Source organism: Manis pentadactyla, chromosome 6 (assembly GCF_030020395.1).
Source record: "Manis pentadactyla isolate mManPen7 chromosome 6, mManPen7.hap1, whole genome shotgun sequence".
Classification (NCBI taxonomy): Eukaryota; Metazoa; Chordata; class Mammalia; order Pholidota; family Manidae; genus Manis; species Manis pentadactyla.
This window is the reverse complement of record NC_080024.1, coordinates 9,192,810-9,218,935: the sequence shown is the minus strand read 5'-3', so window position 1 is coordinate 9,218,935 and position 26,126 is coordinate 9,192,810. Positions and strand designations below refer to the sequence as shown.

Genomic DNA, 26,126 nt, shown 5'->3' with positions numbered 1-26,126 from the left:
GCAGCACGCACATACACTTGGTGCCTCTGCACCGAGAAAGTGACCACAGGGGAGCAGGACTCTGTCGCCTGGAGTCTCCTGTTGTGCCCCCAAAGTTCCTTCATGCTCCATCACTTATCACTACACTTATCACTGCCTGAAATGATTTTCTTTATTGGTTCCCTTGCAAGAAACTAAACTCCCTGAGATTCAGGACTTGGTCTCGTTAACACTTAATCCTCAACATTTACAAACATTTCCTGGCACAAATGTATGAACTTGCTTAAAACTTTTGCCCTCAAATCGACTATATTTTTCAAGTTAGATTTAGCCCCTCCTCCCTACCCAGGTGTAATACCCAGAACACCATGGGTGAAATGTGCTAGTTACTGTTTTTCCTGGAACACATTAAAATAAATACATAGCTGTTAAAGTAAACATCCGTTCTCTCAAAAATGTGCTATCTGCAATCACCTTGTGTTCCACGAGGGTCTGGGCTTCGACTCTGGGGAAAGGCATGTGGAGCACCTGCCCTGCTAGAGGGCTCCTCCGTCTCTAGCCAGACTGGGACGGGTGGAGAATTATGCCGACCCTATTCTGAACTTCAGACTTGCTCCTCTAACTAGTGTCCGGCACCTTCCACAGGTATCTGCAACCCAGGAATCGGCTGGTCCCCACCCAGGTTTAATTCCTGAGGCCAGCAGTGCTCCACCAGGGCGGTTCTGACCCAGGGGAACACCTGTCAATGTCTGGAGACATGGTTCACTGTCACACCTCTGGGGGAGCGACGGCATCTACTGAGAAGAAGCCAGGGACGCTGCTGGGCATCCTGCACCACACAAGACAGCCTTCTACGACAACAAATCACCCAGGCCGAAACTGCCCTGTGGCTGGAGTTGAGAAACCCGGGTGGGGTCAAGGAGACCTTGGTCCTTCACACTAAAAACCCTTGTTTTTATCCCAATGCATCTTCTTGTTCCTTAAACAGAAACTGATCCTTTACAAAGCAGAGAAACAGCACCCTCAGAGCATTTTTAAAAATTCAGCTTCCTTAGGAGTATCTATAACCTCTAGCAAGTTAAAGACCACTTTAAAATAAATTACTTGACTCTAAAACCCTTAAGTCGCTGAGAAATTTACAATTGTGCTATTCAATGAACAAGTCAAATAATGGGCTCAAAGTAGATGACTTGGAAATACTCATCTCTCCTTTTTAGGGAATCACAGGGGTTTTACTGTTTCTTAAGTGAACATCCTGGCATAACAAAAAAAAAGATATAAAAAAAATTTTTCCCTGGGATATATATATGAAGTATGCCGTTCACGGACATATGCGATGATTGGGAAAGCTCTAAACTAAGGCTGAGTGTTTGTAAAGCAGTCTGACCATGAGAAATGATGTCGGATGAAATAAAGCACCTGTACTGCTATGTGAAGCCTGGCAGATGGCAGCAGATGACCAAACGCACACCTTTAGGGAAGTGCAGTGAACTGAGTGATCCACTGGGTGCATGCATTCCCCAATTACATTTGGTCTAATGTAGACGTAAAGTATTGCATTTTATACCATTTTGCATTTAAGTATAAAATAGAACTTAGAATGTATCAGTGTATGGAGAGAGAAAAATAGCTCAGTTTCCCTGTGAATATCAGAATGGTTTGAAGAAACTACATCCTAGTGGCATCGTTTGATTGCCAGAAACAACCAAAAACTTGCATCCCTCAGCAGCCCCCGAATCACTGTCTACACTGGCTGTACTCTCCTGGTGAAGGAGAACCTTCTAGAGTTCAATGGCAAATTACAAAAGGTGTAAGCAAAGCTAACTAAATGAGGCAGGCTGGGGAGAAACAAGGCAATCAATTGTGTTTTTCTAAACATCCTCCTCCTGTGCACAATTGTTTTTGTGAACAATGTGCACTTCATGATTCCTCTACTGAAATAAAAATATTCTTTTGTGTTTCTTTGGTTCTGTGAGGTAGAGTCTAATTGCTTCTTTGCGGAGCTGTCCTGAAAGCTTCTAAGGTGGGAATCGTGGTGACAGTTATTTTTAACATTCCTGGTCTTTTAATAACCTGGCCTGTGCAGTGAGGTGAAACTGCTGGATCTGTACTGAAAGCCTGATGCCACCGAGACAAGCCACCAGCGTCAGTTCTTGCCCTCGGGGGATCAGAGCAGCTGGCGGGCACCTCAGCCGCGGCTGCAGAGACAGAGTGCCTAATATTAGCACACTGAAGCACAAAATAAATAGCAGGGATCTGTGCACCATCTAGACAGTCAATCTCAGAGGCCTCCAATTTCAGAGTCAGAAGGCAAAAATTATCAAACAGAAAAAACAAGTAAGATCCACTGGCAGGGGACAAACACATTAGAACAAAGGCAAACAGGATTTAAAAACCAAAGGCAAAAAAAGGAAGGTACAGGAGGCCCACCTGTGAAAGGCAATCAATATCATATAACCAAAATGGGGATATGCAATAGAAAGAAAAGCATGAAAGAAAGCTGACATTCAGCAGAATTAGAATAATTAACCTCAAGGTTAGAAAAAACAGTAACCACATCTAATAAGTACAGAGGCAAGAGGCACAGCAGAAAGGACAGTGGTTTGGAGTCAAAGATCTGGGATGGTGACGCCAAGATCAGCTGAGTGAGCACATTAAAGGAATGACTTTGACCTTCACTGCCCTCAGTGAAATGGGTGAAATGGGGCTAATGACAGTACTGGCTCCCAGAACAGTGGTAATGTCTGAACGAGACCAGTCCCTAGCAGCAGGCGCCATTTCCATAGAGTGCACCCTTTGAATGGACAACAGCTTGCACCATGCCTGGCACATCGTAGATAGATCAATAGCGTTGAATGAATGAATAATTTACAGGTTTTAACACCGCCAAGCAATATGCCAGTGCTGCTCGATCTCTCAGTTTTTATCAGGCAGTTTAGACGGGTGGTTCTCCGAATGTGGTCCCCAGACCAGCAGCAGCACCTTCTCCTGGGCACTTCCTACTAATGCGACTTCGCCAGCACCATCCCCGACCTGGGGAAGCAGAGCCTCAGAGGACAAACCCAGGCATTTGAGTTTGAAGAAGCCCTCCAGGCGATTCTGATACAAGGCACATGCTAATGTTTGAGAGCCAGTGAACTGGAAAACTAGCAGCAGTTCTTTTTAATATCAAATATTAATATTATTCATATGAGTTACACATGTGATGCAGATTACAAAGGGAAAGATCAGAGAGTTAAAGTCCAATATTATATGACATCAAGAAGCCTTCGCTGGCTGCACTGCTGACACTTGTTTTTTCTTCTCATGAGTGGGAGTCTCCCTGTACCTGTCAGGTATATGCCCTATTCATTAAAGCTGGTGTTGGTGATTTTTGCCCCTAGCCCCTAGCACTGAGCCAGAGACACTGAAGGTACTCATTGTAAAGTAACTGATGGCTGCATAAGCACAATGTGTTGTTATTTTTAAAATAATCCCTTTTATTCCAATTCCCTAGAACTCAAATAAGAAACTGTGGTATTGCCATAGCCCAGACTATGTGTGACACTGCGTCTCCACATCTGGTGATTACAAAAGGGCAATAAGGAAAGTTCCCTTCTTTAAGTATGTCCTGATGACTCCCCCTGAAAAGCTGAAATAAAAAGGCAGAAAACTTTAAGAATTTATGTCATGGGACAGACAAGTTAAGGGTTTGACTTAAAGATATATTTATCAGTTGAATTCCAAGCTTGTGTCATAGATCAAAGTGTACAGGAGGATTCCTTCTTTCAGAAAGAATTGTTTGAGAGTGAAAATCACAATCAGGGACTCTAAAAGACATTGAGAAACAGCTGCTGCCTGCAGGGGGCTCACACTCCAGAGAGGAGAGAAGGCACGTTCCTATGAACTAACGTAGCATAAGCCAAAACAGGGAAGCATGCCAAATTGGGCACAGGCACAGGACGGTGACGTGGCTGTCACAGTGAGGTGCTGGGGAAGAAGGCCGGGCCCAGCCTCAAACCCACAGGCCAAGGAGCTGGGGTCACCAACACGCCGGCTGTGCAGGTTTCTGAACAGAGTGCCACCTCGGGGAGGTGTGCTACAGACTGGTCAGTTCCTGTTCTCACTTACTTCAGTTTATGGGGAGACCTTACGTCTCTCCTTCCTTCTCCCTGGGAACTGGTGCTGTTTGGGACAAAATGAGGGAACTCCAAGGTGGCCCTCAAAACCAGGCATGGCGGTGGAGGCGGGAGGTGGGCACAGCTCAAGGAAGAGAAAGAGATGAACGCTCCAATCCTTCTCATCTGTTTTCTCCTTTAATATTTAGAGGCTACAAACAGGTGCCCTTTATGGATCGCCTATCCTGTCGGTGAGCCTGTGTATGTGTGCTTATGTGAGTGTACTTTGTGTGTGTGTGTGTGTGTGTGTGTGTGTGTGTGTGCGCGCGCGTGCATGCGCACATGCACGTGTGTGCTGTGGGCGTGTGGGGGTGCATGTGTGAGTGCGTGTTTGTGTGTGGGTGTGTTCTCTTCAACTCTTCCAAGCTCAGTACCATTATTCCATTTCACAAATAAGAAAACGGGGGCTCAGAGGAGCAAGGCAGAGTTGGTGAGTGATGTGGCCTGGAATCACACGCAGAAGCCCAGACTCCACACCCCACCCTCTCTACTCCTCATGGGCCTCTTCTTCCCTTTGCATGAGGCTTGTTTGGAGAGACAATGGGAGCCAAGCAAGGCCAGCCCCGAGGCAGGAAGCACGGGCAGGGGTGGCCTGCTCAGGCCCGGCTCTCCCTGGCAGAGGAGAAAAGCACGCGCTGAGGCCCCACATGGTCCAAGCCGGCTCAGCAGAGAGGGGGCTGGGGCCCCGCCTCCGTCCAGAGGGAGGAGCCGCAGGGTGCGCATCAAATAACTGGCTCAGCAACCCTAACGACCGTAATAGCAGCTGACATTTGCTGAGGGCTTACTGGGTACCAGGCACCCTCCTAACCACACCACACGCATCACCTTATTCAGTTTTCACAGCCACCACTAGGCTGTGGTGCTGTGGCCTCGGCCAGCCACTCCAGTCTACAGACAGCAAGTTGAGACCCAGGGAGATTAAGCAACTTCCCCACAGTCCCACAGACACGGGTGGTGGGAGCGGGCTCCGCGCTGGGCTCTCCCACCCTGGGCTGCCGACACCGGGCCCGGCTGTAAGCAAAGCCAGGGGGACACGGGGAGGGTGGCGACGCCTACGGTGGCCCTGCAGGCAGCAGGTGACAACCACGCGGCTCAGGGCATAGGGGATGGAAGGGGAAGCGCGGGGCAGATGGGGAATCATGGCAAACAGAGCGAACCTGGTGACGATCCGGAAATAAATGAGGTCAGGGAGTGGATTGTGAGGCCTGAGCGTCCAGCCTGAGGGACGAGGGCGGTGATGACTGGACTGACAGACACTAGAGCCTTCGGACAAAGCCAGCCTGAAAGTGTGTGGGAGGCAGAGGGAGAGGACACCGTGGGGTGGGGCTGGGGAGAGGATGAGGTGTCAGCAGACACACCAGTGCCAAGTCCAGTGAAGGGGCGGCTGGAGTTGAGGTGACAGGCTGGAAAGAAGGGTCTGGAAGCCATCCACTTGGAGGCGGCAGCTCAGAATGAGGGACGGCTGCCAAAGGCAGACAAAGGCACCTGATGAGGGGGTGAGCACCGCGCCCCAGAGACAGAGAGGGAGGAGGGGTACGGAGGCTCAGGGGAAGGGCACAGTGCCGCGCCCTCTGAGCCGGGGGAGAAAGCCTTCCAAAGAGATGAGGCCAAGGGCGAGCCCTGGAAATCAGAAGGAAGGACACCACCCAGGGCCTTGGAGACGCAGTTTCGTGACATGAAGAGAAAGGAGTGGGTAGAAAGTCATGAATTGGATGTAGATCAACGTGTGCCCGTGATGAAAGAGATGGGGGGAGGGGGAGGGCGAGGAGGGGAAGGAAGAGGGGGAGGTGCAGGGAAGGGGGAACGAGGGGAGGAGGCAGAGAAGGCGAGAGCATTCGGGCAGCAGCAAAGACTTAACTGAATTCTTGCTTGTTTGAAGGACTAGTTTTAAGATGAGGCCTTGTAATCCTTGCAGACAAGAAGCCAGGAGGAGAATGGGGATGGAGGATGGAGAGAAGAAGACAGAAAATGTTGGAAGCATACGATCCTGGAGGGGCAGAACAGGGAGAGCACCCCGAGGGTGGGGCTCGTGGCAGGACTAGTCACAACCGCTGAAAGGCGCAACGAACCCAGTGTCCTCAGTGGATGACTGGATGACACAATGCGGCGCATCCACCCAGCGGAGTGCGCGGCAGGCGCAGAAGGGAGTGAAGTACCGACGCATCCGCACTGTGGATGAACTTGGGAAACACGGCGGGAAGTGAAAGAAGCCAGACACAAACGGCCACGTAGCATATGATCCCTTTATATGAAGTGTCCACAGGAAGCGCATCCATGGAGACAGAAAGATACATGGTTGCCTAGGATGGGGAAGGGGAATGGCAGGATCAGGGGTGACAGCTAAAGGGAAGAGGACCACTTTTGGGGGTGATGAAAATGTTCTAAAATTGACTGTGGTGATGGTCACACAACTCTGTGGATAAACCTGCAAATTGCACACGTCCACGGTGTGTGGACTGTGTTATTTTTCTTTAAATCTCTGGAGTCAACCACAACTCCCCATTTCCACTCACACCTCCCATTCATCCCACCAGCAAGGGTTATCAGCAAGAGCTTCAAATACATCCCAGATCCACAACTTCCCGCCACTGCCAGGACAATGGTGCTCAGGCCGTCATTAGCTCTTGCCTGGATGGTAAATGGCCAAGCTGGCTTCCCAATTTTCCCTCCCTATTTTATGCTTCACCAGGTTCCAAAGTGGTCCTTTCAAGAGGGAAATCTGATGCACACCTGTCCTGGTGCACACCCGTCCCAGTGCACACCCTCCAATGGCTTCCTGTCACTTTCAGGATAAAATTCCTGTCCTCCTCCAAGGCCTGGTCCAGCCTCCTTCCCAGGGCCCAGTCTCATTACTGGTTCTCAAGCTCTGTGCTCTTCAAATGTTCTAGGCACATTCCTGCCTCAGGACCTTTGCACATGCTATTCATGCTGCTTGAAATGCTCTTCCCCCCGACATTCACATTGTTTACAGGCTTGTTTTATTCATGTCTTTACACAAGTATTTCCCCTTCAGAGAAGCCTCTCCTTGCCACCCTATCTACAATCATGCTCCCATTTCTCTGTATCTCTTCACCCAGTTTCATTTTTCTTCATAGCACCTGTCACTACCTGCCCCTTTCCCTTGACTACACACACATATATGCAAACATACACACCCCCCAGAGAACACACTTGTGCTTGCTGTTGATTCATCACCTGCACTAAAACAGGACCTCCATGAGCACAAGGACTTCACTATTTTACAGCTATACTCTAAGCACCTAGAAAATGCCTGCATATAGATATTCAAAACATAATTGCTGAGTGAATGCGTGATCCCCACAGCAATGCCTTTTTCTAACGACGAAAGCTCTCTCCTGAGCTTTTAGACCTCAGTCAAGCCCTTCAGCCTCACGGAGCCAGCACTGCTTCCCACACTTCACACACTGAGGCTGTTTCTGAGGTTCCTGCCATTCTGAAACTGAAGCTTATTGGGGCAACATTCAGCATTTAAAACAGTAAAGCTGGCATTGGAAACACACCCTATATTCCCCCTTGCCTCAGAAATGATGAGTTTTTAAAAACAGGCTGAAACAACCAATATGCTGAAGCAATGAAGTGTTCCAATGCTGAGAAATGCTTTGCACAGTGCTGATAATATTTTGGCAGTGGTGGTTCTGATGTGCATCACTGCTATTCTTTTCAGAAAAAGTAATAGCTCCTTTGGGGAAAAATTATATTCTTGAAATTAGAAGGCTTTTAAAAAAATAAATTCTGATTAAAGAAGTTAAATTTCAACTTAAGCAGGTATTCCTAGTCTACTGTGTGCAAGGCACATGGCTTGGCACTGACAGGGGTGAAGATATATAAAGAGTAATATAACACATTACCCCCAGGCCAGCCACAGTCTGAAGTGGGAGGCAAAAAATGCAACATGGCCACAGGGAGCAAGAGCAGAGAGAGGAGAGGAAAGGGGCTCGAACCCCTACTGCTGTATATCCATGTGCCTCGCCTGCAATTTCATCTCAGCAAATGTTCACCCAGCAAATCTTCATTCAGCACCTACTCTGAGCCAGGCACCAGGCTAGGCACTGGAGATATGTGTCCAAAGAACAGACCAGGAGATGCGTTCTTGCTCAATATTCAGACCCAGCCATGATGGGGTTGCTGTAATCTCCCCGAAGAGTCAAAGAAGCAGGCCCAGAGAGGTCTTATGACTTGCCCAAGGAGCCCAGCTAGACAACAGTGGGGATGGAAGCAGGATTTAGACTGCTGGCTCCAGAGGCTGCGTCAAGTAGGCTAGGTTGAGGTCTAGATGCCAGGGCAGGCGGCACCAGACCTCCCGACCCCGGCACACAGGGTTTCTGTAACCTCAGGTGACAAGCAGGGAGGGTCTCAAGGAAACCCGTTCTGAAGCAGACAGTATGACACTAGAGCTAGACAGGAAACAAGCAGGGGAAATAGTCCACATTTAAGGTCTGATCGTGTGGGTTTATGATTGTAATCTGAGAATTATGACTCCAGAGCCTGTGCTCTTAGACAGATGCTGTAATTTTAAACAATAAAGTAACAGGCCCATCTGATTCTGTCCCTCACATTAATTTCACCCCTAAACTTGTCTTCAGAGCAGTCTATGTGTGCTGTTCACAAATTCTCATCCCCTACTCATCCTGTTCATCACTGCCAACCAGTGCCACCTGGGGATGTTCACAGCTTCTTGGCCACATGAAAACCAAGTGGCTGTGGCTATTTCCAAATAGTACTGCCCATCAGAGCATTTGGTAACTTCTAGCTACCTCTCTTGCTTCTGTCCCTGTTTGTAGTCCTTCAGAGAGGCTCAGAACTCCCAATGCAGCGCATCTCACATCAGCATCAACAGAAAGCTGCCGATGGCTTGGACAAACCCTGTTGCCAAAGTCCTCCTAGATTCTCCTGCAGTATTTGATGCTGTTGACAATCCCCTTCTTTTTTAAAGTATTGCAAGAAAGTTTTAAGAAAAATAATCACACTTGATAAAATTTCCCCCAAAAAACAGAAATCCTTTTGACCATAATCTATAATTCATCTTAAAGCATACCCACATGTAGGTGACACTTATCAATGTTTGACTATTTAGAAAATCATCTCCGGCTTCCAAGAAAGTGTAGTAAAAATCAAAATGAAAACTAAAACAGAAAGTTTATTACTTAATCGACTCAACATGCAATCCACTATATTCTTATATTTGCATATTACCATGATTGAAAAAATTCTATTTGTACTGGCAGTTGATTAAAAATTAAAGCAAAATGGCAAATATTAGCAAATGCTGAGCTGAAGCATCTTTACTGAAAGTAACATTTTCAGTTACCAAGAAATGTGCTCTGTCGAGAAATGAGCATTGCATTGAGACAGCAATATCTCCATGAAGAGACTTTGCTGGGAGTTTTGTCCTCCGATGACAAGAACCTGGTTTGAGTTCATTCACACATCAAGCAGGGTGATTCTCATGATCCAGCTTGCGTCAATGAGAGCACAGCAGGATAAGTTTTCAAAAGGAAAACATGTTTCCCACTGTTGGACAGTTCATATGCATATATCTGGAGTTTCAGAGGTCAATCAATTGATGATAATTAACCTGAAAATAATACTTCCACAAAGGAAATGTAGATTTCTTAGGGAAAAATAAGTTTTTCAAGGATGTTCAGAACAAAATTCAGTTGAAAACTCCTCATTTTGAGCAACTAGACCCCTTTTATGGATAGAACAGTCTAACATTTCTTCTCTTAAAAAGAGACCATTTGATATGAGAAAGCTGAAAGAATGACACTGTCTTGAGTCACACATCTGTACAGGAAAATACTCAGCACCCTGCATGGTTGCATGCACAGTAAGACAATCATACAGGAACCTGGGCTGTGGAGGTAGGCACAAAGACCTGGATTCAAATCCCAGCTCCAACAGTCATTGGCGTGTGCACCTGGCATGCCAGAGACCATGAGAATGTCCCCCACATTGTCTCCTTGCCAGAGCCTCTGAGGACTAAGTGACTGAATTCTGGGACATGACATGTGGTGGAAGTGATCTAACACTTGCTGGCACAGCTCTGACAACTCACACCCTTCCAGCTCCCCCTTCTCTTCATCAGCAGCTGTGAAGGCCACCTCTTGAGGGTGACACCTTCATAACACAAAGGTACCTAGATCCCTGAGTTACCACCTGGAGGAAGTACCTTCATCAGAGTATGACACAGCAGAAAATAGTCTTTTCTTGGAAGCCACTGAGCTCTGGGGATTGATGTACTATTGTAGTATACTTGAGTGTTGCCCTAATATTCTTGGCCAAGTTACAAAATTCCCTGTGCCTCAGTTTTCTATAAAATTGGTATGATTAAGAATGCTTAACTCAAAGATTATCCTAAGAGCAACCTTGAAAAGCACTTAGCTAAACACTCAATGAACATTAGCTAAAGTGTGTGTGTATGTGTGTGTGTGTGTGTGTTACCAACAGTAACAGGCTTACTGAGAGGTAGAGCTAGAGGCTGGCAGGGGAAGGGAGTCATTCCTACAGGGAAGGGTAGCTGACAAAGTAGAAAACTGCTTCAGAGAACTGCAGAAGCAAGCGAGAAAGTGTGAGCAGAGAGCATTAGGATGCCAGGGTATCACTTCCTAAACCCCTTCTCGCTCGGGTTAGGGCTGGTTCTCAAGTGAGGAATACCAGAGGCCATGGTGGCAGGGATCCCACAGACCCAGCTCAGGGAGGCCCTGGTGGAGACAGGAAGACACCCCAGCCTCAGACAGCGAGGACAAAGGTTACAGATTCAAAGAGAGCAGAGGACTTAAATAGCCACTGTGGATCTGAGCTGCTTTATACCAGATGAAATGGGAAATAACTGCCTTCATAAGGAGGGGTTTGCTCAAAGGTGGACAACTCCAAGCAAACTACATGCCTTTCAAGAACCATGGGAAATAATATGATGTCAGTGTCAGTGGAGATTATTTATATTATTTTTTAAAGTTGTTTGAACTTGACCAATGCACAAAGGTATCTCTACCCATCATAAAAATGTATATTAGTTCATGAACATTGGGTAGTTTTAATTCTGTGATAGTCAGGAAATGGGATAACTATTATTTACAAATGTGGTTTTATAAGGGAGTTTTGTTGTTTTAATAGAAGAAATAAAAGGTGACCACTTTGTAAATCAAGATCAATTTGCCACAATTCCCATGAATTTACTGGCAATTGCCAACCTGTCCTTGAATCTGTCTAAGTAGAATTGATAAAGTTCATATTCTTGTAACGCAACTCTCTGGCCCTGATGCCAAATGAAGTCAAAATATTATTTTTTATTGTTATTAGAAGTTGCAAGGAGGATCCTATATATCTATATGTGCCATGACGTGCTGCTAACATAGAAATTAAGTCATCTTAGATGAAAGAAGTGAAACTCTTTCCCTTACTAATAAGCAAAAATAATTAGCTATGCTTCTGGAAGTTTTAAATCAATAGTTTAACCATGAGAGTGCAGAAATGCCTAAGATAAGCACAATTAAAAAATGTATGAGGTATTCAGTCATTCCAAATTCTATCAGGAGCTTTGAAGAGAAAAGGACACAATATAAAGTTTCATATACTATATACTTAGAGAAATGGATATTCTGAAGAAGAAAAAAAAGTTATAATAACAGATGAAATTAGACCCTGTCTCAAACAATATATACAAAAATAAAATTTATATTAATTAAAGACTGATGAAAACCAAATTTTTTAAATGCTTAGTAGAAAACATAGGTTAATACCTTTTAGATCTTCAGTCAGGGGAATATTTTCTTAAATAAGAAATAAAATGTAACTAGAAAGTAAAGTTTGTGAAATATAATAAGAATGTCCATTCATCAAAATGTCGCTTAAAGTGAAAAGTCAAACTACAAACTTGAAGAAAATATCTGCAATCCATACAACTGACAAATGATTAGTATCAAAAAGAAACAACTCTTAAAAGCCAACAAGGGCATGTGCATGCACACACATACACACACAAACACACACACACACACACACACACACACACACACACACAGAAAGAGGGGCAAGAGATAGGGAAACAAATACTTCATAGAAAGGAATCACATCTGTCTAAAAACATGAAGAGGTGCTCAGCATCATTAGTAAACCACAAAATGCAAACACCACAACGAGATACCTTTTTACACCCATTCAGCTGCAAAAAACAAAACTTCTGACACTATAATATACTGACGATGATGCAAATTCGCATCACAGGTGGGCGTGTATATTAGTGCAACCACTTTGGAAAAAGGTCTGGCATGGCCTCCTATTTCTGATCAATCACTTGAACAAATCAATTTGTTCCAGCAATTCTGCTCCTAGGGATATACCTAAAACAACCTCCAGCACAAATATAGTAAAACTCACACACAAGAATGTGCACATCACCCCTACCACAGGAAAAAAAATGAATGGAACTTTTACCATCAGTCCCAAAAGAACGAACTCCAACAATACGGATGCATCTAGTGAAAGGAAGCACCAAAGAATTACATGCATGATACCATAGGGGCCAAGGGCAGGCCACCCAAAATGTACCACAATGGCCTAGTGATTACTCTGCATTAAAATAACTAGAGAAAGGGCCAGTGCAAAAGGGACACTCTGACCCTTCTCTGATCTCCCCCTTAAGCCAGGAAATAAATCTCCCATGTGAAAGGTCCCCTCCCTGTATCAGGAGGTAGAGAGGCATCCTTATCAGCAGAGATAGGGAATTCAGAGCAGAGAAGCCTGCATGAACAAATCTCATTACCCTTTTACTAATTTACTACCCCAGCCCAAATGCTATTTAGAAGTCCTTACTAACTGATGTTCCAAAACACAAGTCTTCTTTGTCCTGTTAATTCCTCAGATTTATTGTCTCTTTGTCTAAAATGTATTAAAAATGCCTGTCTTGCTTATTTCTTGGGTCTTTAAGGTTTTTTTTTCTCCTGTTAATCTGTCTCATGTCAATATGATCTTAGATCAATCAGAAGAACTTTGAAAGGCAGAGGAAAATTCTTCCTCTCCAATGATACCGTAACATGACTCATGTATGACACTGTCTTTATGAATTTGAAAACAATTAAAATTAAATGCTTGTAAATACTAAAACATTATAAAAAAAAGAAAACAAAGGACTGATCAACTCAAGATTCAGAATGATTATTACCTCTGGATGGGAAGTGTCAAGGGATGGCCTGCTGAGGGGACTGTATGATTAGTTATCAGGTCTAACTTCCGGCGTGGGTGGTGGTTTCACCAGTGATTATTATATTGTTAAAATAGCTAAGCAAATATGCAAAAGGACAAAATGACAGTGTCACAAGCCCAGCATTACAATCATTCCAATTCTGTGCACATAAGTTCCTTTAAAAAAAAATGGAGACATCCTCTTTGAGAACAGATGTGGATAAAATATCAACTGAAATTATTTCAGTCCAAACAGTGACAAACTCCACCTACCAGTGCTGATTGAGACTCTTAATTTGTTCTAACATAACTTATAAAGGAGAAATGGAAAACATATTGAAAAGCCATCAATAGAGGAATGGTTTAGAACATAAGGCCACGCTCACACCGTTTGACTGACTCATCTCCAACAGATGAGCGTCTGGATTTGTCAGACATTGTGGGACACAAAGATGAACAGAACCGATTCGGTCCCGCTCCCAGGGGTAACTCCGGTGGGGAAGATGGGCAGTAAACAAAGAATCACCCGTGTGTGTGTGCGCGCGCACTGAACACGGACAGGGGATGGGAAGGGAAGGTGACCCAGCCAGGCAGAGAGACAGGGAGGGAGACCGCACAGGAAGCACTTCGCTGAGACTTCCCGAGGGAGTCTGGAAGATACACCTGGGGCCGTTACCCAGGCAAAAGGCAGGCAGGGGAAGGGCTACCCAGGCACAAAGAAGAGAGGGTGGCCCTGTGGCAGAAGGGAGCTCCAGCCATCAGGGAGATGAGAGGCCGTAGTGCCTGACCCAGAGCCTGGTGTGCGGTGTGGGAAGGTGGACTAGAAAGGCAGGTGAGCGAAAGATCATGGAAAATGAGGTGGAGGATTTTGATCTTCATCCAAAGGGCTGCAAGTAAAGGGGTTTAAGTAGGAAAGCAACCGCATGAGATGTGCACTCTGACCACCTGCTGCCATGTGCAGAATGGGGGGCGGGGTGCTCACTTTGGGTGACCACTCTGTTTCCAGGGGCAGCACGGCTGAGAGTAGATGGGAGAATAGCACAAAGGGCCAAGGCAGCTCGCCCAGGGGTGGTGGCAGGGGGCTGCAGGGAGGTGGCAGATCTGAGAGGTCCTTGGGTGGTAAATGAGAACACGTGGAGGTAGAAGGGATGTGGACAGAGGGAGAGGCAGGCACCTAGGATGACTGGTCGACATCTGCCTTATAGAAACAGATGGAACACTGGAAGCTGAGCCGGGTGGGATAGGGGACATGGTGAGCTCAGGTTTGGAGTGACGGAGTTAAGGTGGCCTGGGACACCTAGATGACGATGCCAAGCGGGCAGTGATAAATGTGTGTGGAGGGTTGTCTGACCTGGAGATACAAATTTAAAAGATACACTACAGAATTATTAAAATGAATGAGGTAGCTTCCTACATACTGCCTGGAAGGCTGTCCATGATCTACTGCTAAATATGCACTGAGAAAAGCAAAATATAAAACAATATGTATACTATAATCACTTTTTAAAAACATACAGAAAAAACTTAACTATCTAATCTGCAAGAGAAATACAAACAAACATGAAGATAGATACACACATACACACACTAGTCTGGGATGAATACACTAAACTGTTAAGCTGCTCCTATGATTTGGTGAAGTTTAGGTTGAAATAGATGAGTGAAGGACTTTCACATCTTCATTTATAAACTCCTGCATTGTGGGTCTTGTTTCGTACAATGAGCATTGAATCATCCTGTCTCTCTCTTCACTCCATCCCCAACTCCTACCTCATCCTGAATCCTCACCCAGTGACAGACATTGGCAACAGGGTGAAATGGAAGAGAAAAGATGTCAGTTTTGCACATTATTCAGTAATAAAAAGGGAGTAATTTGGCATTTTCTTTGAAGCTGCTTGAAAACACCTGTCTCAAAATGTTCATGGGTAAAATGTCAGTCCTCCTCCAGGAGGGCTCATCATCGAGTTGGCTGAGCAGTGTGTCAGTTGAGCTCTTCACCAGAGCCGACAAGTCTGGGCGCACCGCCTGCCAACCTCTCCCAGGAGCCACACGTCGGGCTCCGAGGATTTGAAAATCTCCGTGTAATACCCACGAATCCCTCATACTAATCAAGGAATAAGACGACTTGCCCCACTGTGGGCAACAGTGCACCAAGAACACGGGCTAATGGGACATATATGACAAAAACATAATTAACCGGAGTGGGGAGATTAGGTGGCTTTAGGTGACAACCTGCATGGCCATCCTAGATTCTACTTCAGTTACTGCAGTTATTCATCACCCAGGGCAGCACAGCCCACAGTCAGTACATACTTGCAGAATTGTTTTTGAAAATCTAGGCCTCTGACCAAGAAAATTAGTATGCCAGAATAAAAAATTGTGGACTCTTAAGATGGAACCATCCTGAGGTCAGAAAGCCAGCCGTGGGACATGAGGTTTAAACCCGTGCGGACTCCCTTCTTCCATTGCCTAGTATACAAAGCACAGTCTGATGGATCGAGCTTAAAGTTTCCTTGTCCAACAGCTGGCAGTGGATTGTGTAAGCAGGCTTAATTAATAAGTGTACATTCTTAACCCTGCATAAGAGAGATATTACTAACTATTAGCTAAGGAAACCCTACCAGCAAGGCAGGTGCAGGTGAAATTGCTCGCATCTTGCTTTTCATTCGCATCCACACAGGTCCCGTTGTTCCGGCAGGGTTTCCCCCAGCAGGCATCAAACTCTTCACAGAAAGCACCCACGTATTGTTCATCACAGTCGCAGGAAAAAGTTGCCTAGAACAAAAAACACACAGTGTGTGTTACTTGATTCGTCTAAAATGTATGCTTTGGCTGTGAAACTCAAAATTCATAAGCACCACTTCTTTTTAGAATTATACCAGCAGAGTGTTTTAATCACATTACTTAGATCATGATCTAATTGAAATCACAGCTTTAAAAGAAATGGTATATATTTCTCTACAGTTTAATTTCAAACATCCATTTTTCTCATTCTATCTTTATGAATATTTCCCCCAACCATTTTCAATCTTACTAAAATAGAAATGGAATGGATATGTGTGTTGTAAGCATGCGTTTTTGCTGACCTAACATGGAAACAGCAGTGCTTCTAAAGCAGGTATTTTGTCCTACAGCCATTAACCTAGGTGTCCCTCCGACCAACCAAAAGCCCTCAGCACAGGACAGCACTGGAGCACTGGCAACAAAGGTGTCATCCGATGTCCCCCTCAGGCACCCTTCCAAGCACTGAGAAAATTCTCTGAATCACCCTGGAAATTAGCCTCAATGTGGATCCCTGCAAATGATCTGAGTGCAATGGAAAATAAAAACAGTATAATTCAAGTAACCTTTTCGTTTGGTTTATGATATTAACATTATCTTAGTGAAAGATCATGGCTCAGACCCAGAGGACTGCATGTAATCGGAAGCTTCCTTGTTGATGTAGTCGAAAAGTCCAAATAAAACTGAGCCTTACTGTTCCCTTCTTCATACGGGCCTGAGGGAGGTAACATGTCTAAGAGAAACACTAACCTGGCTCCAAAGCTTGTGGGAAGCAACATGGATGATTATTGCAGATTTTCATGAAGAGAGGAGGTGGCAAAGGAGATTGGCATAAGCAAACCTTACTACATTAAAAAAAAAATCAAACAAAACAGACAAAAGCATTTTTCCATTTCTCTGCCAAGCCTCATACACCTGGCAGGTGTTTTAATCTCTACCGTCCCAAAGCCCCACCCACAGTACCCTGAGCCCACCCTCCCACCCCCTCGAGGCCCAGCCTCCTGCCCCTAATCTTGGAGACCGACTCCCCCTGACTCTCCACGTGTTGTCAGCTCAGGCCCCCCACCCAGTACCGCCCCAAGCACACAAGAGCCTTTCTTTCTCCTGGAAGAGGAAAAACTTGTCCGTTCTTCTCTTTAATATTATATTGTCTTTCAACAAGTTTAATAATTCTTGTCCATTTCTTGATAAATTTGCTACTGCATATTTAGATTTCTTTGGAGCTATTGTGAATGAGATATTTTCCTCAAACCTTTCTTGTAATATCTGTTATACTGTTAGTGGTTATGACTGATACATAAAATGCTAGTTACATTACCCGTCATCACACTGAGCTCTCAGTACAGGGCAGAGTTTTTAGTGGATTCCAGCAGTTATCTAGATAAAACAAAGCCCCCCAAAACTGCATATCAATTGCAAAGAATGATAATGTCACCTTCCCTTCTCCAGTCCTTTGAGTCACTCACACTAGCATCTCTTACAGAGTGACTTTGGTTTCAAAGGTTGGTTTGTAGAATTTACCAGTAAGTAGAATGCTAAAATGATGACTGAACTTGGCCAAATGCCATTTCTATTAAAAAATTTTTTATTTTTATTTTATCTTTGACCTATCCATATGTGAATTTAATGTTTAAATTTCCTACTACTGACTTAAACTTTCATTCCTGGAAAGAACACTCACAGAGGTCATTATGCAAAATTGTTTTGTGGCTGAGTTCTGTTTGTAGTTAACAATTCTAGTGCCTTCCACCTAACGTGGCCCACCCCTAACAGACTCCTTTTCTAAGAAAAACTGTCCCCTGCACAGTGAAATCATAGTTTATACTATAATAGGATGCCTCTTGACTGTGATTAAGCCAGAAGTAAATGGACCCCTGGTCTCAGCAGCCAAGCAAGAGGCCAGACAAACATGACATTTAACTTAACCAAACCACAAGATTTTATGTAGTTGTGTTTCTATTGTTTTCTGACTACATTTCAATTGTTAATTGAACATGCTAATTGAATATTAATATTAATTTGTATTAATATAATCTGTTAACTGAACGTTAATTGAATGTTGTTAATTTAATATTTTAATTGAACACAAGGGGAATATGACATATCCTTGTAATCTGTATGACCTCTTCTTTAGTTCAAGAACACATTCTTTAATTTTATTTAGAAACTTGAACAACTAGAATAAAAGAAATGGCTTTTTCTTCTTAAGCTAGACTTAAACTTTCTGCCTTCTATTTCTATCATCTCTTATACCCTTGTGGCAAATGGAAATTCCCTCTGCATCTTACCAATAGTTGATTTCCTATCTGCTTTTCATATGTTGTGAGTTTTTTCCTTTTGTGTGTGTTTGCATAGATTATGTAGTTGAAAACTGGGAGAAACAGCATCAGGGACAGTCAGAAAGGCAGCCTTGAAATAGGAAACTCCTTTTCCAGAACTGTCCTCTAAGGAAAATCTTGTTTTTGTTCAAATGTACAACTGAGTACACCTTCGATATTTGCAGACGTGTCTGGAGCCCTCTGGGCTTCTGCAGATTGGTGATCATCTTTGAGCCTGCCCAGGGCATATAATTCCAAAGTGGGCCACAGCATCACAATAATTACTACATTTCATTATTTTTGGCAGCTGTCCTCTAAAATTGACTTGGTTTGTATCCAGACATTCCATATTACAGATAAATTCCTTGGTCATCTGGGGGATAGACTTTGCATATAATTCATCTGTTGAGTTCCATGGAAAATATGTTCCTTGTGAAAAGAAATTATTAAAAGCCCCAAATCAAAGATCTTTGAGTCACGTTTGATTAAATATAAAGCGAAAACAGAAGCCACACATTTGGTTTTGATTAGTTTTAAGCAGGAAGCCTGAAATAAACTTTAAGAAGCTCTTGAAACAATTGCTTTTGACCAAGCAAAACACTGGATTGATTCTAAGACTTCGATAGGTGGATGTGGAAAAAGGTTAATGAATATTTACATACCCAGGACCAAAAAATTTTAGTTAAGTAATCCATAAAGTTAGATTTCTTCCTAAGTCTATTTTCTAAGAACTAAGAGTTTGCTATAAGATTTAAAGGTTTATTTTAATAGTTTCAAGACTGTTGACTTATTAAGAGGTCATGAATCTTTATTAGGAAACTATGTTGTTAGCCTATTTGCTGTGAAAAACTGTGGTTGATCACTGAAAGTTGTAAACTGTTATACCAACCTTGGGATATTTAATTTATTATGATATCACTAATCTAGGTCTGATGGACTTACTTAAAAGTAGAAGCTTAGCTAAGTTACAGAAAGACATTTCCTTGCAAAATTATTCTATATTTATATGTAAAAGTATTTTTCAAGTAAAATGAAAAAAGACTGCCAGAGCTTAATTTCAACACCCAATGCAGAAACTCAATTTTCAACAGCTTGAAGTCAAATATTCCATGTATATATTAATGAAACCTTCTCAGACAGTACTTTGGAAAGTTCTAGGTTAAAAAACTTCGGTCATACCTGCATTCATTATTTACTGAGTACTTATTGTGTATCAGGTCCTGTTCTGGGAGTTGGAACACAAACGTGAACACAATTCTCCCATCGAGACACATTCTCCAGGAAATACAGTGAAAGTGGCTGGCGAAACACAAAGTGGACGAGCAGATGATGCAGTCAACTAGGGATAAATGCTGCTGGGAAATGAAGTGGGCAAGGGGAAGAGAAGGTCCCTATAATAAACATCCCTATTAAACATACTGTATTTACCACAAGGATGGTGGTGACAACTTTATATATGTTATTTTGTGCTTCTCTGATAAAGTCCTACTCAAGAAAATTCCGTCATTTATGCACCAGGAACGGTTTTGCCATGGTGAGAACCGATGCTGTGCGCTCCCGAGCAGGGCGCTGGTGTGACCGGCAGGTTCACCCTCCTCTGTGTGGCTGCGGTTCACTCAGATTCTGTGGGAAATCCAACTTCAACAACGATCTAGGGCTCTGCGACCTGTATGACTTTTCTTCTTCCTAACTTGGATATTGCTTTCTGATTTATATCTTCTGAGTCTGTCTTTTATTTTTTGTATTTTTATGTTTCAACACTTTATGAAATAGGGAACCAAATGCATGAATAAATAAGGCTAAATTCCCCAGCGAACTGCACAAGACCCTTGGCAATCTAGCCCCAACTTCCATTTTCTGTCTCATTCTTTGCTTTCACCCGTCAGTAAGGCCTGACTGTCACGAATAGACCTTCCCTGGGAGAGAAGCTTCTGAGGGGCTTTACTTCTCCCTTTCAAAGTCAGAATTTATCCATTTTATTTTACTTTCTCCCTTAAAGTGTAGAAAACACGAGTATCTCTTTTGGTGTCCCAGTGACATCAGCATGAATGTACAAACCCCAGCTGCCTAGACCTGAATCTCACCGTTTATAGAGCTTGCCTGCATTGAGGTATCTCATTAATCATCACCACACCTGTCAGGCGGGTGTTATCAAATCCACTAGGAACTGAGAACACATGCAACAGAGGTCAAGTAAGTTACTTAAGGTGTCCCGGACAGCAAGTATAAGGTCAAGGCTTAAACCCCTATCATCCAATCCCAAATCCGTTTCCACTCACGGCTACATATTGTCCTATAATCACTGTGATGGTCTCTGGGTACCACAGATGCATGTGAGGGGGCCCTTCACCCTTCCTCTAAAATACCCTCCCAACTACTGTAGTATTTTAGCTTTTGCTCCAGATTGTATAGTTTTTCTATGTCCTCCCTGCTGTCTGGCTGCCTTCCTTATCTGCGTCATAGACTGTCCTTTTGCCTCACTGATTCTAATCTCCTTTAGTCTTAAAAATAATGCCAAATGTATTCAAATAAGGCCTCACAATAGAGTAAAAATATCCTTTCTGGGAGTTGAAAGCATCTCTTGTACATATAGCACCTAATCATTTATGAACAGACTTGAAAACTTTGGGTGATTCTTCACCAGAATTGAAGGTCCTTGACATCTGGGACTTTAGGTACTCATACATACTAGGTGTTTGAGTGTTCATGGAATTAAGCTGACCTATAATAGGCTGCTTAAAGGTACACTTATAGTAGAGTCCTGTGCAGGTAAGGAGGCTACTTCTTGTCTGTCTCTGAGGATCTTGTGTCTTGTTAAGTTAACATCATAGCCTCTTTAACGTTCTTCGACCACACATTCGTATGAAAGGGGTTACTGAAGCAAGAATTAGGACAATCCAAGCCAAAAGGTGATAAACGGGCCTCTAAATCTCTAAAAATGGAAAGGAGATTATTTAAGCCACCCCTGGCAAAGGGACTGTCTGGATATCAATTTCAGTTTCCATCATGGGCCAGCCTGGTTGCAAGCAACATCTGGGCTATTCATAGTGAAATGTCTAAACATGGGCAAGGTCAAAACTCTAGCTAATTGGTTGATAACTGTTCAAACTGGGTGACGCAGACATGGTGGTTTGCCAAATGAATCTCTTTATCTTTATATGTTTGAAATTTTCATAATTAAAAATGTGTTGTTTTTTTTAAGAGTCTGGCTAAGTATAAGTACCCAAAAAGGAAAGATAAACTTTGGCACATTAGAATCATATTGCAGTGCCCTGTGTCCAGCTCCTCTGTGAGGTCTCTGCTGTGTATTTGCTGCAGGGATGTTGTGGTACACACTGTGTGCACATCACCAAGTCCCCGTATGTAAAGTCCCAGCCCAGAAATTTATTTCATACACAAATGTTGGGAAGAGCTCTGCTTGCCCTAAGGGACTGACGTGTATTCTTCTGTAAACACCTTGAATCATGTAACTGAGCATATTTCCCTCTAAATGATCAAGTCTTCTTGAATAAAAGGCTCAGCCATTCCCATGCCAAGGGGAGGCATGGCTGCCTCAGTATCCCTAGCACACTGGGCTCACAAGCAGGGAACACCTAGCCCAGACATTAGCTGGGTGAGTGTAATTCCTGCTTATGGAGCCTGTGGGTAAAAATTTGTAAGATTTCTCAAACTAGTTCTTTATACACTGGCAGGGTCCAAAAGTAGGTCTGTTTCCTAGCAATGAAAAGCTCTGGAATCTTTCTGAACACAGTTCAGGAAGAGCTCCAGCTGCAACTGTCCATGAGGATAATTCACCAAGTTAAGGCCTTTTGCAGACTCTTTTGCAGAGAGCTTATACTGCCCTAAGCAGACATTAGGAAAGGAAGGTAATAAGTCCCGACTAACCCCTGTAACCCTGTAGCGACAGTCAGCTTCTAGCCCGAGCTGTATCACCGCCCCAAATGCAGTGACCCTGAATCTGTGGCGACGAGACCACAGAAGCCTCATCCGGATGATTCTCAGCAAGGACCTGCTATTCCAGCTCCCAGGAACCACACCAGGTAGTCATTCGGATCTGAAATCATACACTTGACAAGCACAGAAATCTAGATAAAAGCAGTAACCCCAGCATACATTTTTATTTGATGAAGCAAAGGTGACCTCTATCAGTCTAGCATGTTCTTTCAGACAGGTAGAATTTAGCCTTTTACTAAACCCAGATTTAGTATTTCAAGAGACAGGATTATTTGAACATAAAATTTAAGAGACTATCAGATAAATCTATTTATAATGTTAAAGTCCCTATAAATGCCTTTCCCTGAGCCCAGGCCACACAAGAACACCTGGAACGGAGCCATAAAGACAAATTGTTGCCTCTTGCTGGGAACACAGGGAACCATCTCAACAGAAAACTCACTATGAATTACATTTTTAAAATTCTTATTTCTTGTCTGGATCTTACTATTCATTCATTACACATGTAATTTAAACAACACACTCACACTGCTTATAGCTCATAACCTTATTTCCCCACTAGTCACAGGCATACTATTCCTCTTCTTTGGGTTCATTAATCATTAATGTAGTAGCATTTTTTTTTTAAGTAAGCTTAGAAACATGCAGTTATCTAAACATTAAATTCAAGGCTTGACATTCATGAATTCCTAGAATTCATTTCTTTGGTTTAAATGTTAAATTATAAATAATAAAAGTAATAATGGATGAGAACCTTGCTCTTTCTTTCCAAAGGACACTGAGGTTTACTTTACTACTCAAGGGAGCAGAAAGTAAATGTTTTTCAAGTAATTTTGTATAAGTCTTTCTTCCTAAAACTGGATGCATGGATTGGCAGAACGGAGAAGTTCAAAAGCAATTTCCCAACCATATCCTAGCAACTGATGTGTTCTCAGCGCTCTGAGCACGGCCATAATTAGACATTAGATTTCCATGTAATCAGCCCTGATCTTCAATTCACCAACACCCACATATTTTGTTGCTGCGATGTTCTAATCCATTAAAAGTAAAATTTGACTTAAAAAAAATGAATGTCATTGAAAATTCATCCTGTATTTAATTCTACCCTCCAAAAAATAGCCTGACCCCACAAGGAAATCACATACCATTCTATCTTCTTATTTTAAAATTCCACTTAGCCTTCTAGTTATTGTCTTTGCTACAGCAAAGAAAATGGTAAAGAAGCTGCTTTAATAGACATTTTGATGTATAAATTACTGATGAGCAGGACTCACTGAAGAATAGACATCCTTCCAACATCCTCCTCAAATTACTCAGATGGAAAACTCACTATGAATTACATTCTTCAATATAGAGCAAAGGCGATAAACCAGTGGTAACTTTTCTAATGGAGGGAAGCAGGTAGGGACAGAGCAGGGTACAAAACTAACATCTACAGAAGAAAGCTCCTGCCATATGCCTAGTGCCACGCAAGGATTCACTTAATCCTCCCAACAGTCTTACAATATCAGTATTAGTTTTCTATTTTACAAATGAAGAAACAGATCAAAGAATTTAAGTAGCCGGCTCAAGTCACACAGCTAGTCAGAGGCAGAAGGAGGCAGGTTTGGTTTCACTGTAAAGACATTCTTACAATTTAAGATTCAGAAATGCAAAGAATTAAGTTACCAAGTATGAGCAGCAAGGTTCAAACAACATTCTGAGGAGGGGCTGATGGGAGCATCTGTGCACCGAGAGGGAACTTACAGGGGATGATGACCTCCAAACGCCTCTTCTTTGAGCTGGTGGACCCTGGTTTCAGTTCCATCTAGGCCACAAATCCCCACTGTCGCTCTCCTAGTCCAAGTGGTTTCATGCCCTCTGAGGTGCTAACAACTACCTCTTGGGTTTCTTTCCTACTCTCCCCATGCTAGTGTGCTAGGACTGCCATACTGAAGTACCACAGACGGTGGCTTGGAAACAAACGTACTGTCTCATGGTTCTGGAGGCTGGGAAAGCCCAGATTAAGGTAGCAGCAAGGTTGGTTTCTTGGGAGGCCTCATAGATAACCATCTCCTCTGACTCTCCACAAAGCCTTCCTGTGTCCTAGGCTCCTCTTCTTACAGGGACACCAGATATATTGGATTAGAGGCCATCCTAAGTCCCTAAATTAAATGACCTCATTTTAACTTAATTACCTCTTTAAAGGCTCACTCTCCAAATACAATCACATTCTGAAGTACTCAGGGGTTAGGACTTCGACATAATGACTTTTGCAGGAATACAGGTCAGCCCATAACACTCACCCACCCTCCGCTCTGGCTTATTCCTCCAACTATTTTCAGAGTGGTCTTCCTCAAATGCTGCTTTCAGTCTTTCACAAATAACTGGTGCTTTTTTATATTCAAATCATTATCCTAAAGCACAGCCATTACTCACTGAACAACAGTTGTGTGGAGAGAATGGTGCTGCACTTACAGAGACACATAAGGTAGAGTTCATGTGCTCCAGGGATTGACAATCCAGTTGGAGAAATAAATCTGTGTCATTGTCATCCTCACCCTCGACTTCACTGTAAACATTTATAGAACACTCTGCAAATGCCAGGCACTGTTATTAGGGCTTTGCAAAATGTGGGTATCCTCATTGTTATCGTTATTCCAATTTTATATTTGAGGAAACTGAGGCACAGAGAGGATGAGTAAATTGACCAACATCTGCTAGCTAATAAATTGAAAAGTTGAAGTTTGAACCCAGGTAATCTGATTCTAGTACCTGCTCTAGACATTAAAAGTGAACCACAGACAACCAGGCAGCATAGTAACGGAAAATACTACGTTGTTTGCAGAGATCCTATTCCTGGTCCTTCCACCTCTTTGACCTTGGGCCCATAATTTATATTATTTGTTACCTTGTTTCCTGTTGGACCTCAATTCAGTAACAGGAGAAAATTAACGGGGAAGTGCTGTAACTCAAAGAGTCTATTATTTATGTTGTCATTTAAAATATATAACTGTTTAAAGATCTAAAATGCTACAACAGACATTCAAGAGCACCAACCCCACAGCACAGGGGTTCAGTACAGCCACTTACAATGGTTGTATTAGCGACACAGGATGAGTGGTTGACTGAGCCCTCTCCCCAGTTCCTGAGCCAGGTAATGAAAACCAAGAAATCAACTCACAGGTTAGATTAGAAATTAGGCTTGGATAAAATCATCAAAGCCCCAATCTTTTTTTTTTCCCACTAAGATGTACTGACCTGTCAAATCATGCAGACAGGGACTGCTGCAGTCAAGTCCTCAAACAGACATGGAAACCATGCCGGAGCTGCATGTGAACCAGGTGCAGGAGAAGGTACAGCACCTGCCCCTCACAGAGAGGCCCAGGGCCCCGCCCTGGCGCGAGACACTCCAGCTGCTCTGGGTCTATCCTGGGGTCGGTCCCGAGGCGGGCAGCTCCTGGCTTTTGGGGATGAAGCCCTGTCGCCACCTGATGCTCTCACCCCAGAGACGGGGGGGTGCACACCTGAAGAGCTCCACCTGTGGGTCGGCTGCTCTCGGGACGCAGCTCCTCTCACAGCATCCCTCAGGTGTGCGGTTCTTCCTTCTTCTGCCTTCCCTGCCCCCTGTTCCTCCTCATTCCCTTTCGACTCCTTCATATATGTGGTCAACTACATTCACGGGCCACAGCTAACCCACGGGGGTGATGTCCCCAACTGCAATCTTGAGCCAGTATGCGGGTCTCTCTCTGTCCAT

General features: G+C 43.6%; 1 protein-coding gene across 1 annotated transcript in view; it reads right to left on the bottom strand.

Moving 5' to 3' along the window:
- DNER (delta/notch like EGF repeat containing) overlaps window positions 1-26,126 on the bottom strand; it is a 285,543-nt gene that overhangs the window by 80,653 nt on the left and 178,764 nt on the right. The window contains exon 6 of the mRNA XM_036913020.2: window positions 15,959-16,112. Within this exon, the coding sequence (XP_036768915.2) occupies window positions 15,959-16,112 (154 nt within the window). The remainder of the gene's footprint in view (window positions 1-15,958; window positions 16,113-26,126) is intronic.